We start from the raw sequence: 16,592 nt of genomic DNA on the forward strand, positions 1-16,592 counted from the left end.
GTTGCTGCAAATTTAGACTACTATCCAATATTTTGTGAGCAAACTGAAAATTACATGTGTAAATATTAGAGATCACATATTTGAGGACTTTTGAGGACTATATTTGCAACCTTTTAAAACAGAGATCACATTTAAATAGTGATCATAAAAAGGGATATTTGGACCGTTATCCATAGGCTTCAGAATTTCAGATTACCCACCCAAAATAGTATCTTAGAGAATCATATATTTTCAAGTTTTATCAAAAAGTTTAAAAACAACAACAACACAACAACAACAAAAAATATACCTAGTATTATTTCACACCGTAGAGTCTGGGAAGAGTAATGTATATGCAGATCTTACTCCTGCGTTGTGAGGATATCAAAAAGTTTAACTTCTATACAATTTCACTTCACAATGAAACGTACATAGGGGTGTACATAGGTCGAGTTAGTCCGGATTTTACAATTACCAAACCAAACCAATTGTATCGGGTTATTAAATTTAAAGACCAAACCAAACCAATAAAACTCAGATTTTTCGCTCTCGGATTTTCTCGGATTTTCGGGTTATTCGGGTTTTTTCGGGGGGTTTTTCCCCGGTAAAATCTTCGTAGAACAAAATATATAAATTGTGCTCAAAATATTTCTTTAATCCTAGTAAGATACAATTATATAAAGCATTTTACAAGAAAATAATACAAAATATGAGATGTTTCATGGCATTATCCTAAAATATTCAACAATAAAGACAATAAAATTATGTAATATAAATATTACTAATTAAAAAGCCATAATAAAAATAAACATAATCTAAAAGTACTAAGTCATGCTAAAATAAGTAGATTAATAAGGGAGTATTAGTTACATGACTAAATGCGAAAAAAAAAGGTATGCATTTTTATCTAAATTATTGCAAAACAAAAAATAGATATTCAATATATTCCCGTTTGTAGTATTGAATTGAATGTCTTTTTTTAGCATTATTATTGATTTAATTTTGGTTTGGGCTTTTGTTAGCATTATTTAATTTACTAATGTTAATGGCTATAAAACTTATTGGAACATTCAAAAGTTCTAAGTCCAACCTTGAAATAATACCTTAAAAGATAAAATTATGAATTTTTCTAAGAAATATTTATAAATTAAAAATAAGTATATTTATATATTAAATATATCTAAAATTTCTATATATGTAATGTCGGGTTGGTTTGGTTTCGGTTTGACTTTCATTAGTTAAAACCAAACCAAATCAATTAAGGTCGGTTTTTTTTTCCAACACCAAACCAAATCAAACCAAACCATAGTTGGATTTTTTTTCTCGGTTTGATTCGGATTATCGGGTTGGTGGGATTTGTCGGTTTCTTTTGTACACCCCTAGGTACACATATATCGGTTCTAAAAAGAAAAAAAATACTCAGCATTACTACTAGGACAAAGAGGGCAATCCGTTACATGCTTAAGAAAGGTCACTGTATTCTACACCTATCCTGTAAATTGCGTATATGACATACCTCTAGCATGCAACATGATTTTGCAGCTATCTTAAATTTAAAGATATCCATTTAAATTTTTGGAGTTCCATTTTCATGGATTAAGTTGCTCTAACAAACAGACACCAAGACAATGGCTAGTTTTGACCAAAACATGCAACAGAGTTTCACTAAGAAAACGAAGGAAAATATGAAAGGAACTCAAATAACATACAATAATTATAAAAAAGCAATGGCACGTGATGCCAATTACAAGGATCACATCACTACTCCAAACAAGACTAAGCAAATGAACAAATATTAATTAAAAGCAAATTCATACAAAGTACAACAATAATAATTACTACGCCTCCGTACCAAACAAGTTTGGTCAGCATGCCGACAGATCTCTAGGGTGATTCTCATGATTTTCAGTTGGACTTGTGCTTCTCCTCATGGTCCTCAGTATTCTTGTGGCCATGTCCAGGCAATTTCTCCTTGATTTTGTCAAGTAATCCTTTCTTCTCTTTTGTTTGATCACCTCCATGGACTTGCTCATCTGCAGTAGCATGAGTAGTGGGATGGAATTCTTGATCAGTCTTGTTGTGGTGACCTGGAAGTTTGTCCTTTATCTTGTCCATTATTCCTTTCTTTTCTTGATCTTCCTGTGTTCCTGCTGCATAATTTGCATTTCCAGCCACATGACCAGTACTGCAGTTCTCCATTTCAACTTTTTGCTCACTATTTTCCTTATGATCACCTGAAATCTTTTCCTTGATCTTCTCTTTCAGTCCCTTCTTCTTCCTTTTCTTCTCTCCAGTTACCTCGTCCACTTCCTCATCGCTTGACTGAAATAATTAGAAGCGAAACAAAGAAAATTGTAACAACACCAGTGAGAATTTTTTTTTATCGAAGGCAGACATCCAATCATACGTGGTACTGGTATTTGATGAGGTGGATGTCACATGGCATGCCACCTCAGCGCCCCTAATCCATATATAAAAGACTAAAATTTGAAATACAATATTTTTTATGATAGCGATAATGATGGCAATAGTGGTGGAGGGAAAGTAAATCTTAGCGGTGGAAAAAAAATAGAAGGGAAGCGTAAAATGGGGTAGGGGCGCTGAGGTAGCAAGCCATGTGACATCCACCTCATCAGATGCCAGTGTCACGTAGGATTGAATGTCCATTTTGGACAAACTTAACGGAAAATAATTATATTTGAACCAATAGTATAACGACAAGGTATATATGGATTCAAAGTATAACGAGAGGTATATTTAAATCTTTTGTAATAGTACAGAGGTATATTTGACCTTTTCCGCTAAGTAAATAAGGAGCAATTAATTAAGTAGCTTACCGAGCTTGAATTGCTGTGAGTGCGGTGAAGTTTGTCCATAAGACTAGTGTGCTTCTCCTCCTCTACTTTCTTCTCCTTTGGTGGTTCTACATTGGGATTGGGAGTAGTAGTGTCAACAACATCAATCATGACAGTGTCATCTTGGGACTTATTCTCTTCTTTCTTTCCCATGAAATTGAACAATCCACATCCACGGTCACTACTCTCTGGAGCTGCACCTTTGTTAACATTCTCCTGTGACTGACTTTGTTGCTCTGCCATCTTATAGAATTAACAAGTACAAGTAGTATATATATGAAACTTAAGCTAAGTTTTTAAAATGCTCGTGCTTTTAGTGAATTTTTGTGCTTATAGCCTTGTTCTACACTCTGTTTATATAGGTGAAACAAATACTAGGATTGTGCGGAAATGAGATTTGGAGATTGGCGAGCTATGTGTTCATGTGTCGGCTATTGGTACTAGGAAAGTACTGAAATGTCGGTTTGGACGGTTTACGCAAACTGAGATGTTATCTTAGTGTTCAGTGTTCTTAGTGATTTTGAGATTTATGTAATAACAGGCAAAGGTGCATCTAGGATTTGAAGCTTATGAGTTCGGGATTCTAATCGTTTGAAGTTAGTGGGTTCTAGATTAATAATTTATACTTATTCAATCGATTTTTTAAGATAAATACAGGATTCGAACCAAAGCTACTAGGTTCGATCGAATTCGCTCTCAGCTCTCTAGCTCCGTCCCGATGACAGGTCGTATATTGTGTAAAGCAAAAGCCTTTTAGATTTGCTTAAGAAATAGTATTAAGTGTAACAATCTTGAGGTCACCTAGTAATTATGGAATAATGCTTATTGGATGAAGAAATTTAAAGAATCTTTGCACCGACCAGGTTGGGAATTGAGAGTTGGGACTGGGAACACATTCAATGGTTCAAACAATTACAATGTATTGGGCGACTCGGCTTCACATTTTAATATTGTTGAAGATTTGAATGAGATTTTTTGCTTGGAAACAAGGGAAAAAAGAGAGATTAATAAAATGGCTTTTGGGAGTTAAGTTTTCCCCCTCATTCATTGATACTACTGGTTGATGAAGAATATTGGATCTAAAATTGGAAGCCATGTGTCGCTCATTAATTTGATGTTTGTATTAAAAGTCAGTAAATTATCTTTGTAAAATAGAACCTTACCTAGTGCAGTTTACGTCCCTCGTGTGATTTGCAGGCTATTACACAAGAAAACTTTATCCAGTGTACAAAGTACTCACCCGGAAGGAGGCGATTGAAGCGACTGCAGGTCTTACCCCCTTGCTACAAAAATAGAACCTAACCGGTGACCACTAGAGTAACACAACTCCCCAAATTGAAGAATCAAGGTAGTCATATTTCTTTAATCCAATTCACATAATGTTATGTTTTTCAATTTGCATCACTTTTGTTAATGTCACAAATATTTAAGCCTTCTATGTTTTTAATTAAAATTCTGCTTTTGACCGCAAAAGAAAGAAAAAAAAAATCGTAGGACATTCTTTTTCTTTTGATGTACGTTCTACCCAATTTCATTAAAATGTTATTATACACTATTTTTAAGAATTTAAACAACAAGTAGACAATTTCACCAAAGTCTTTTTCTCTGATAAGTTTATTTATTTATTTCAAGAATCGGGACGATCATGAAATGGCAGAGCCTTACTCAATGGGCTGTAATAGATATGGCTTATACGCTAATTTCTGTAATTAGTCTTAATGTTTATTTCCATACATATGTGATTCCATACTAATATACATTAATCACTATACCAATCCATGAGTTAGGTCGGCTATTAACCAGTTAAGGATGTTGATGATTTTACTTCATAATCATGTCCATGAATTTTGCATTTGAAGTTTGGACCTATTTTCAAACAAAAACTGCAAGTATTCGAACCCGTCCACGTGGAATAAAGATCATCTCACCAACTTATTCCTTTGAATTTCCATAAAGAAATACAAAAAATCTACCTACCAACAAATTAAATTCTTTCTTAAACCTACTCCCACCAACCTTTTCAATATTTCACCAAGTTGGCCAGTATGTTCATACTAGTAACAGTTTTCTCCATACTTTTTTGTTGCAGAAAACTATACTCACTGAGGATTAAAGAAGCTAATTTTAACACCAGTGTCAATGACAACATACAAACCAGCAGCAACCAAGATCCCACTTAACCCCATTCCCAATAGACCAAGTCCCCAATTTACCCACCAACTTAAAGAATATTTGTGGGGTTTCTTGACTTTAAGCCACATGAAACATGGATAAGCAAAAGTAACAGGCAGTGCAATTCCTCCAATAAGCCCAGCAAAACTACCCAAGAATGGAATTGCTACGGCTATAAAGAAGCACACGAACCCGAAAATTGCCCGGAATATCGAACGGAGCCACCACGGACATGCTTTTTTGCTCCTAGTTGTGTATGCTGATTCCATATCATCAAACATTGGCATTCCATAGATTTGAAAGGAACTCACCGCGTTTATTATCACAAAAATACTTATCAGAGCTAACACTGATCGTGAAACGTCTTGGCTATGGAATGCAAACAATGCGGTTAACATGCTTCCATTTGCTGGAATCTGAAATAAAATTGTGTGAGATGAATATTAAGATTCTTATTTCGATTATTTAAAAGTTAATTAATTACAAAGTATACGTTGTATCATAATTTATAAAAGAGTTGAAAGTGGGAAAGGGATCATACCAAATGACCGTAAGCCCAATAGCCACAAATTGCTAGTGGGAATAAGCACATTGCTATGAGTAAATATGAGAATTGTACACCCCTCCACATAGGCACACGCGATGGGTGCTTCTCACTTGAAGGCATTGTGGCCTGCGTTCATCCAATAACAAAAATATTATCTATTAAAGTCACAACAAAAGTTATCAATTTATTTTTGACATGCTGGATTTAATTTAATTTTTTTAATCAAAAGTTGGTGACAACTATCAAAGTGTCGGACTAAAAAGGTCAGCGAAAGTCAAAGTCAACAACAAACTTGTTCTGTTTGCTTTTCAATGCGGAGGTACCTAACTACATGCAGGGTAAATACTTACCCACCTCCGAGTGTTTACACCAAACTATATTAATTCACTATGGTTAATTAATTTAATTAGATAAAAATACATATAATTTACCATGGTTAAATGATTGAGGTTCATATGCAAGACACAGTCATGTATTTATTAGTTTGATGTAAACACTCGGTGTGGATAAGTTTTTACCGTACATGTAGAGTAGTAAAAATGTATTCTTATTATTACGACTACTTTTAGGCTTAATTAGGTGACCTCTTCAATCCTAATCAACAATCAATTTTAATCTTCAATTTTTATTTTTTATTTTTATTTTTTTTATCTTATGTCAACTAATAGTATTATAAAAGAATTTTTTCATATTAGATCACCAAAAAAATAACTGCATGTTACTATCTTCAAAAATAAGATACTCCATAATAAGACAAATTACTTTCTATAATAAGTTAAATTAGTCAATTTATAAAATTTATTAATTATATATAAGCTAAATCCTAAAGGGAAGCTTTGGCGTAACTGGTAAAGTTGTTGTCATGTGACCAAGAGGTCACGGATTCGAGCTGTAGAAATAAGCCTCTTGCAGAAATGTAAGGTAAGGTTGCGTACAAGAGACCGTTATGGTCCGACACTTCCTCGAACCTCGCTCGTAGTGGGAGCTTAGTGGCTACCCTTTTAAGCTAAATCCTGTATCATTTTCGTGTTCAGCTCTAACGTGAAAACTGAAGTTTGTCTTTTCAAGATAGAGTGTGAAACAAAACAAGCTTTTGTGTTTCCGTTCTTTCCTTTTTTTGTTAGAATTCAACGAAATTAAGCTTATTATAAGGAAAAGAAATGAAAGAAAGGAGAAGACGATGATTACCTGAATTTCAAGTATGAGATTGTGGCCTCTGAAAGCAAAAGCAATAATACCAAGAGCATTAAGAAGATCAAAGATCCTAGCAACTTGAGTTCCCTTCCTAACTGGATCATATGACACATTAGGAAGTCTACCCTCAGCAACTGAAACTGTCCATAATGCTGTACAATATCCAACGGCGGTAAGAGCACCAACTAAGGAAATTCCAGCAATAGAATTCAAGTTTGGCAACTGTGCTAAAACCACTGCAACACAAGTGAAAACCAAGTACCATTCCACCGTTGTTAATGGCTTTGGATTACTACATGTTGCTCCACACAAAGTCTGATACAATAGCTTTGCTGTTGAACCTCCTATTATAATCAGCGCACAACATGTACCCGCTGAGAGATATCCGATAGGAAACGCTGCACATAGTTTGCCTAAGTTGTCACCTGAACCAAAATATAAATTTATACAAAATTATTCAACCGTCCAAGTACGTACTTACTCCTTGTATTTAATTCATTATGTTGCAACAGAGGGGGCAAAATCAACCCATAATATATTTTATTAGCCCACCCAAATTTAAACGAGTTAGGATCATGATCAGCTTGTTGACTTGACCCAACATTGAATCAGAAATGACTCAGTGTATTCACCCGGGTCAAAAATGCAACTAAATCAAAAAATCCAAAAGAAATTTAGAGACTGCACCTTAAGCTAATAATTTAGGAAAAATATTCCAGATTTCAATAATTACTTTTAAAAACAAAATAAAAAAGGACCGAAGATTGGATCATGTGGGACAAGTTGCTATGACCCATTATGGACCATGACCTAACCTACAACAACAACAACAACCCAGTGTAATCGCACAAGTGGGGTCTGGGGAGGGTAATATGTACGCAGACCTTACCTCTACCCCAGGGGCAGAGAGACTGTTTCCAGGAGACCCTCGGCTCAAAGAGGCAACCATGACCCAACCTATTTTTCTTTTTTCAGGACTGACCAACCTATTTTAACCGCAGCAAATTTTGGATGAATCGGGTCATACCCCTTTTATTAATTTGATCCGTTTTAACCCGTTCAAATTTGATGAAGAATCTATATTGATGCTTACCGAATGTTGCGCATGCCAGTTGCAGGTATCTGCTGTAACGTATTCCTGTTTCATAATTTTCATGAAGTTGAACCATTAAATAAAGTGTGTAGAGCTGCCATACAAATGCTACCGTTAAGCTAATGATACCCCAAGCCCTGCAACAATTACAAAAACACATCATATATATTAGGTTAGTCGATCATAACATAAGAAGTTTATTGACCAAAAGTTGGTATATATGTATGTAAATGAAATTACCAGCCAAGGATAGTAAAGGCAACAGGTAAGACAAGGGCTTGAATACCAATCCCAGAACAAAGTGTATGAAACGCAGCGTAATATGCGTTTCCATTTCGTGACTCAGTGATGGGTAGCCAAGCATCTTGTGGGTCTAATCTTGTCATTTTAAGTGCCTTTCTAAGAGGACTTCCCAAAGGAGTGATGAAACGCGGCGTTAATCCTCGTGATCTTGGGGTTTTACTGGTTCGATTTGCAGCATGATCTCCCACGTTAAGTAACGGTGATCGAGAAAGCGATGGAGAGTGAAATTGTGAAGGAGGTAACGATACTATGGACGGCGTTGGTGCTACTGACGCAGTCCGTGGTGTTATCGGTAAAGATACTACGGACGGCGTTTGAGCTACTGACGCCGTCCGTGGAGTTATGGGTAAAGAGCCAAATTGATCATCAAAATGAAACGTTGGAGCTAACGTTACCGCCCGTGGCGTTATCGGTAACGAGCTCGGTAAAGAGCTAGCTTCATCAACATCAGCCATCGTCTCTCTACTCATCATAATATTATAATACTCTTTTTCTTCAAAAGAGCCTAACTAAGTATGCTTAAAATGCATGGGGAATGTGAAATGAGGATTTTCAACTATATATATAAGGACATCTCTAGCTGCTAGCTGGTATGGAATATCATTTGACCAGAAATGTCGATTGACAAATTGGCAATAAATATTATTTTAAGAAACTAACCGTGCTCTAACAAGGAAGTAGCTAAGAACGCAACCTGTGACAGTTTAACAAACTTGGCTGCTTTCCTTGTTTTGAATTATTTAACATATGATTAATTGGAAATTTAGCAGACTTTTTTTATTAGACCTTCTAATACTATTTTAAAAGACACCAAGAGTCATATTAAAATAATTATTTAGTTATATAAGTTGGCAGAGAAAATACTTAAATTGTCTTTTTGTAGGTATTTTTGTTACTATATAGCCCGTTTGGATTAGCTAATTGTCAATAGCTGATAAGCTTGAAGTGCTGAAAAGTTTTTTTAAATGCTGAAACTAATTTTTAAAATAAGTTGATTTATGTATTTGGATAAAAGTGCTGAAACTATAATAAGCAGTTGATGTGTTTGATAAAAAAGTGTTGATAAGCTATTCTCTTGTTAAAATGACTAAAATACCCTTGAATTTTTTTCAAAAGATTCTAAATTAAAAAATTTCTTTGTAAAAAAAATAATTAACAACAAATATGGAATGAAGAGAAAGTCAAAAAATTTATTTTGGAAGAAGTATTTTGTGAATTAGAAAATATTAATAAAGATAAATTAGTAAAAGTGATTATCAAACTAAAAGTGCTTAAAATTAGGGGTGACCAGCTTATCACTTATGGATGATTTTAGCTTATAAGCACTTTGGGTGTTTACCAAACGCGTAGATAAGCCAAAAAGTGTTTATAAGCCAATTTAACGAGCTTATAAGCTTAACCAAACACCCTCGTAGTCTTTTCCAAGTTGCCAATTTACGCTTAGAATAAGCAATTAACCGGTACGTAATTAGTGTTTAAATAATATTATGATTGTACAGATCTAATTTACGAATATGTTGATTTTGACTTGGACGACCTGGCCTACCGTTGAATGTGAAAGCTTAGGTTTCAGCAACTTGGTAGTAGTTGGTAAGCAACCAAGCATCAGGACAATAATAACAACGTGTCCTTTACCTCTCAGCTAAGAGTTAAGAAAAATGACATAGTATCTCTGATATAATTATTATTGAATTGAAAGAAAATAATAAAAAGCCAACCATGCTTGAAACAAACAGATTTCTTATGCCTGCTGGCTGCCAATTTGAAATATATAGTCCAAAAAATTGTTCTCAGTCCGGTTCTTCCAATTGAATTACATTATTTCTGTAGGAGTCCAATTGTCTCAATAGATAGTCTAGCCTATAATATCTTACTAATTTATTTTTCAATATTTTTATTTGTCCAATCCAAATTATATTTTAGGTTTAATAAAAGTTCTCAAAATTGTAAAACGCAATTTTAATTTGTATCTTTATATATTTTTATTTAGAGGTAAGAGGGGTTGCTCTGATGGTAAGCAACCCCCATTTCCAACCGAGAGGTTGTGAGTTCGAGTCTCCCAAGAGCAAGGTGGGAAGTTCTTGGAGGGAAGGATGCCGGGGTCTATTTGGAAACAGTCTCTCTACCCTAGGGTAGGGGTAAGGTCTGCGTACACACTACCCTCCCCAAACCCCACTAAGTGGGATTATACTGGGTTGTTGTTGTTGTATATATTTTTATTTAGAAGACATAAAAGATAATAAAATGATTTTCCTATATTAACCACCAAATATCAAATACAAACAATGGAATTAATTGTAGACTGTCCAAAAAAGAAATGTGATAATAGTAGGAATAGCATAGCTGGGAATAACTATTATCAAAAAGTGGTTAAAGTTTTTCTTTTTAATGAATATATCTTAATATTTATACGAACAGATTAAAATAAATTTGACAATGGTGTTATAACGTTTGTTCCTAGCAAAAAGATGGAGTAAATTAGTGCTATTTTAGTCCCATAATATGATTACAGTTTGTAGATTAAATTAATAGGTAGATATGGTGGAGTATTTGATACCACCAGGAAAAAGGTACGACTCTTTTGTCTATCGTAATGTATTGACATAACATAGAAAGATAAGGTGTTGACCATAAAGTTGATGCCACATTATGGTGTATTTAAACGGTGGTTTCTGACCTTCCATTTAATGATTATCTTTTACCAAATTATCAGTTCGAAAAACTTTAATCTTTTATTTTTCTTTGACATAGATAGGAAGATAGGATAAGAAAGTGTTTTAAGCAGGTTAGTAAAAGTCGTATTCGTAGTTGGAAACAGATATTACAATAAGAAGTCAGAAAAAGAATTAATGGTGGTGTGAAATGTGGACTGCTCTAGCAAGAGACAATTCATAGGATATGGATCTGTTTATCCCTTAAAATCGATAACAACTAAATTTGTACGCAGTTTAAAAAATATGTAATTTAATTTAATACAAATAATGATCAAAAAACAGTAAATAGTTAAATTGAAATAAGATGAAGCAATCAAATCAAAATGACGCAGTAATAAGCCTTATGTTTAGCTTAAATGCCAACGTGGTTGGTCTCGATTGAGCCCTTGAGATAGAGTTCGGATCCGAATAAATGGGTAACTAATAACTGAAGAACACTTAAAACAATTGCTAGAGCTAAGTAAATTTTATTGCCTTGTTATACATAAAAAAGAGTGAGTGAAAAATAAACGGTTCTCTTTATATAGTAGAGGAGATTTAAGTCTAAATAAATTAAAAATCTCTTCCTTCCTTCTTTACCACGAAAATAAGATCCGCCGGTACCGAGCGTGATCCGTGCCGCAATATCCGGTTAATGGCGGATATTTCAGCTCCTCATCTGTCTTCTTTAACCGCCTTTCCTTCCCTCGATTCTTCATCTCACTTGAGCTTGATTTCTTTCAAGTTCGGCCGTGCTCGAGGCCCGCTATATCATTCGTCCGTTCTTGGTTCCGACCTGTGACTATCTTCGTTCTTACCCGAATCAGTAACAAATAACGTCGTTCTTCGTTTCACAACGAAAAATTGGGGATAACTCTATCCTCGATTTTACCGATATACAGGATCTTAAGAAGTAAGGACTGTACTAGTAAAAGTTACTTCATCTCTAATCAAATGTCTCAAATACAAAATATGAGAATTGAATCTCCTTCGGTAGAAATCGCTATAACTTTTGTAATAATTTTGTTACAGTCTTGGACAAATAAATTTCACAAAGTGAATAATGAAAACAAAAAAGGAATCTTGAAAAGATAATTAACGTTAATTTTCAATAAAGTAAGTAGTAAAAACGCGCGAACTGTTCATCTGTTGGGTTTGGTGGTAAAGGGAAAAAGAAAGGTAGTTGAGAAAAGGTAAGCAGAATCAAAATAATGTTCAAAAGAGCACAGGAGGTTAGGCCCATGGTAATGGCAACGAACAGATTAAGTTATTTACATACTTTTTAATAGACTAATAACGGGACACGAGCATTCATGTGTATCCATTACCAATTGTTACCACATTTATGAGAGAATGATAAGAAATGACGCAGGGTGTAGGTAGGGGTGGCAAATGTTTGGGTCGGGTCGGGACGGATCGAAAGCGAGTAATGAAAAAACGGACGAATTATTCGATCCGACCTATATTTAATTCGGATAAAAACGGGTTATCAGTCATGAATTCTTGAATATAATCACTTTTGGGAGAATTTCTAGTCTCCCAAACTTGAGGAATCCCAGTTTGAAGCTTTACAAATGTAAAAGTTAAACTCGTTAGTTTTATTGGTTGATAATATGGTTCTTATTTGACCCGTTTTTCAAAAAGTTTAATATTCAACCCATTTTTAGTGAGCAATATGAGTAATTAATTATTTTATTTTAACCATTTTACTCCATTGGGTGTAGGTTTACAATAATCCTTTACATCTGTCTTAGAAAATATATACCGCCTTTTAAGTTTACTAGTCTTATGGTATGCGCGTTGTGCGTGTAACCTATCTAAATGAGTATAAAGCTTTTACAAAACCATATAAACGATATTTGAATTATAAAGTAAAAGTGTAATTTATATTTAAAAATATATTGATTTTACATAACTGACTCAATAAAGAATATCGATTTATACCTTCTTTAATTATGTTTTCTTTTTCTCTTTTAATTGTTTCATTAGATTGAGCTCATATGTTGTTATATCTTAAGTCTTTGCAAAAGCTTCCAAATTCTAATCTTCAATTTTTGAAGACTTAAAATAAGATCTATAGTTTTATTAGCAGATTTCCAACGTACGTTTATATGCACTTTATCTAAGACATATATGAAAAAAGTCATAATTACTTTATATAATTCAAATAAGCAAAAGATTTATAATTAATTTTCTATTTGGTTTTGAATTCCTAATAATTAGGTGTTTCTATACATATGTAGTTCGAATAAGGTAATATTTAATAACTATAATTTTAGATTATTTTAAAATCTTAAATATTAGGAGAATAACTAAATTACGATTATATCCAATATATAACCTATTTTTAAAGGGTAAAAAAGGCGAACGACATTTCGCTAAAGGCCTTCGTGCTTTTAATATAACTAGTCTTATGATACGCGTGTTGCGCGTGTAACCTATCTAAATGAGTAAAAACTTTTAAAATATTACATTTGAATTATAAAATAGAGTGTAAATTCCTGAAAAATATTTATGTATTTAATCGTAATTATATTTTTATTCACTAAGAATTTTTTTTCAAATAGTAAAAAAGTCTAATAGGTGAAAAATCATTCATGCGGGACATGTTCCCAAAACAAGGGCAAATGGAAATTCTTTGTAAATATTAAAGAAATAAGAATCACTATATACCATTAACAAAATCTATGAAAATTATAATTTGATCCAATCTAGCTAGCTCAATAAAGAAAGAAATTTTGTCGCATTGAATTCTCATATACCTTATTGTAATTTCGGATGAGTTATAAGGGAATATTTATGGAACATGTTGTTATTTTGTGATCTAATACTAAATAAAGAATACAAAAATATTTTTATTATAATTCTTTAAAGAGTTATTTGAATAAAACATAAAAATACAAATAATTTATCATATTATGTTTTCCAGCATTATTGTCCAAGTGCGAGTAAATCGAAAATTGAGAAGAAACTAAAGTCGGGTACATATTATGACTGTACAAACACATAGTTAAAATATAACAACAAAGAAAACATGATTGAAATATTTCATCAATAGTAATATCAATTTTTTTTTTGATTTTTCGCTCTGATTGCATTAAGGTCCGATGAAATTTAAATTAGCAACGAAAAATTTCACATTGAGGGATAAAACGCTCCCAAAAGCTACTCTATGTCCATCAATGCTTCCACAAAAAACACATAGCTAAAATATCCAAACATTAATATAGCAACCTATAGCTCCCAACTTCCTCGGGCAAACTATAATCACCAAATAAGATAATCAATTAAAAGTTGATAACCAACTAAGCTTTCTTGTATAAACATTACCTGCCTTTTCATCTCAATTCACGGATATTAATCTGTCAATTAAGTGAATTTAAACGGAATCTTATCTATCATCATTAATTTTCCTTAACCTTTTGAAAGTGTTGTTGTATATAAAATCAAAAATTAAAACAAAAAATAATAAATAAGAAACAAACAAATAACTGGAGAATATCGAAGAACAAGACAGAAAACCGGATACACGTTCAAGTATTATACCAGATTAAAGTTATAAGACGTAGTGTTTAATAAAAACGAAAAATAAAACATAAAAAGACGTGCAAAAAATTACTTACATTGGTGGTTCTTTTACTTTAGAGTACATGAAGGCCATGAGAATATTCTGTCCGACTATTCATTTATATATATACACATAGATTAGTAATTTTGTGGTTAAGTAAGGAATAATTTATATAAGGTAAATCCTAATTGATTTTAAACTCCCAATTATTAGGAGTAGTTCAAATAAGGAAAAATTTAATATATAGTATTGTAGTTGATTTAAAACTTCTAAATATTCGGAAAAACTAAAATTACAATTTTGTCCAATGTGAAATATAAATTTAAGGTTAAAAAAGGCGAACGACATTTCACTAAAGACCTTCGTGCTTTTAATATAGTACTAGTTTTAGGGTACGCGCTTTGCGCGTATACCTATATTAATGGGTACATAAATTTTTTAAATTATATAAATAATGTGTTTGAGTTATAAAATAAAAATTAAAAAAAAGTGTAAGTTCCAAAAAATGATGAATATTGATCCTATTTAGCTAGTTCAATAAAGGAAACATCATATTTTGAAAAAGTCATCAATCTCTTATAATGATGTTTGAGAACTTATGTTGGAATTTCGTACGAAAAATCAAAAAAAATAGAAGTAAAATTGTGTCCCTTCTAGAGATATGAAAACGAAAAGATTGATCATGTAGCTCTTAAAAAAATATTGGCAAGTGAAAATGAGTCTAAAAATATTGTAGATAGTTGTCATTTATTGCTATAAATGGAAGAAAAAAGAAGTACTGACTCCTCACTAAGAGACATTCTAATTTCATCTTTATTACTTTAAATTTATATATCTTACCAATTATACTGTTAAAGTTATATTATAATAGATTTAACTCAATTTTTTTTTATTTCTTTCATGGTGATGCTTTTCTTACGGAAACAAATTTATATATCCTAAGAGTTTTGTAAGCTTAAAAAAATTATTTATGAATTTTAGAAAAGATTTGATTTGGATTTTTCGTTTATTAGTAAATCAAAGAATTAACTATTTAGTTTCAAATACTTGAGGAAATTATTTATTTCCTTTTTTATTTGAATTCTAAATATTAGTTTATTGAAAGTTTTATATGTTAATGTTCAAACATAAATGACATTTTTGTTTATATGTTGTTGTTTTAGAAAAGTAGTTCAAGTATGAAATAAAAATGTATTATAGTTTTTATATATAGTCTACAAGGATAACATGTAAGCAATTTTAGTTATGATATATTATTCAATTAAAAAATAAATTATACTCTTATAAGTAACTAAACTCTTAAATATTAAAGAACTAATAAAATAGAGATAATTTTAGAGACTTCCTCTTATATTTGGCTTTGTAACACTAATTTACAATGGGATTTACGATGTTATATTTATCTCCTTTATTCTAACTTTTTTATAACAATACTTCTAATTTATTTATCATAACATTAAAAAGTTAGAGTTTGACAAAATTGTCCTTTCTGATATACTCCTTAATTTAGTTAATTTTACAAAAATCTTTTATAGTTTTTTTTTTCTAAAATTATTTTAACTATCAATGCTTAAGTAAAACAAAATAAAGCGAGTGGATTCCAAAAGTATATGCATATATAAAACTCTTAATCTTGATTTTCTTTCCTTTAACTTTCCACATAGATTAAGTTCTTTTAAATTAATGACAAAAAGAAATAATAATAGTAATAAGCGAGAAGAAAGAGAAGCAAACAAAAGTTGAAAATAAGTAATTAAAAAAAAAAAAAAAGGATGCAATCTCAATTCTCGAAGGAGTCAAAACAGGTAAACCTTTTTATTTCTGTACTTCTTTCCTTTTTAATTTTCTTTTATTTATTTTCTATTCTGAAAATTAATATTGAAAAAATTTAAATGGAAGGTTATAATTACGTTAACTTGTCCAAATAAGGGAAGAGTTTTTGTAGAGTAAAGTTCTATTCGATTTTAATTTTGGACTTTCTACATATTCAAATAAGGAAAAGATTTAGTATTTAAATTTTAATTGATTAAGAACTCCTAAAATTAGGGAAAAACTTAAATTACACTTTCGTCTAATGTGAAATCTATTTTTAAAGGGCAAAAAAGGCGAACAACATTTCGCTAAGGGCCTTCGTGCTTTTAATATAGTATAGATAGATATAGATTAAAAAAGTGAACAATTTTAATTT

General features: G+C 32.0%; 2 protein-coding genes across 2 annotated transcripts; both read right to left on the reverse strand.

The window, feature by feature from the left end:
* Nucleotides 1-1,663: 1,663 nt before the first annotated feature.
* LOC104211548 (dehydrin COR47-like) lies at nt 1,664-3,420 on the reverse strand. Its single transcript, XM_009760618.2, has 2 exons — nt 2,817-3,420; nt 1,664-2,301 (listed from the first exon to the last, which is right to left on the reverse strand). The coding sequence occupies exons 1-2, from the start codon at nt 3,075-3,077 to the stop codon at nt 1,885-1,887; spliced, it is 678 nt and encodes a 225-aa protein (XP_009758920.1). The 5' UTR covers nt 3,078-3,420; the 3' UTR covers nt 1,664-1,884.
* Nucleotides 3,421-4,742: 1,322 nt separating this feature from the next.
* Nucleotides 4,743-8,684, reverse strand: LOC104211547 (lysine histidine transporter-like 8). The gene is made up of 5 exons (XM_009760617.2): nt 8,081-8,684; nt 7,841-7,977; nt 6,742-7,172; nt 5,548-5,679; nt 4,743-5,422 (listed from the first exon to the last, which is right to left on the reverse strand). The coding sequence occupies exons 1-5, from the start codon at nt 8,614-8,616 to the stop codon at nt 4,934-4,936; spliced, it is 1,725 nt and encodes a 574-aa protein (XP_009758919.1). The 5' UTR covers nt 8,617-8,684; the 3' UTR covers nt 4,743-4,933.
* Nucleotides 8,685-16,592: the final 7,908 nt, after the last annotated feature.

The sequence above is a fragment of the Nicotiana sylvestris genome, chromosome 1 (assembly GCF_000393655.2).
Source record: "Nicotiana sylvestris chromosome 1, ASM39365v2, whole genome shotgun sequence".
In the NCBI taxonomy this organism is placed as follows: Eukaryota; Viridiplantae; Streptophyta; class Magnoliopsida; order Solanales; family Solanaceae; genus Nicotiana; species Nicotiana sylvestris.

What these genes read in the sequence shown, in the direction of transcription:
- LOC104211548 (XM_009760618.2), bottom strand. Translation starts at nt 3,077, where the DNA reads ATGGCAGAGCAACAAAGTCAGTCACAGGAGAATGTTAACAAAGGTGCA. An exon ending in CTCACAGCAATTCAAGCTCG is followed by an intron (nt 2,302 to 2,816) that starts GTAAGCTACTTA and finishes TAATTATTTCAG; the next exon opens with TCAAGCGATGAGGAAGTGGA.
- LOC104211547 (XM_009760617.2), bottom strand. Translation starts at nt 8,616, where the DNA reads ATGATGAGTAGAGAGACGATGGCTGATGTTGATGAAGCTAGCTCTTTA. An exon ending in GCCTTTACTATCCTTGGCTG is followed by an intron (nt 7,978 to 8,080) that starts GTAATTTCATTT and finishes TAATTGTTGCAG; the next exon opens with GGCTTGGGGTATCATTAGCT. An exon ending in ATTGGGCTTACGGTCATTTG is followed by an intron (nt 5,423 to 5,547) that starts GTATGATCCCTT and finishes ATTTTATTTCAG; the next exon opens with ATTCCAGCAAATGGAAGCAT.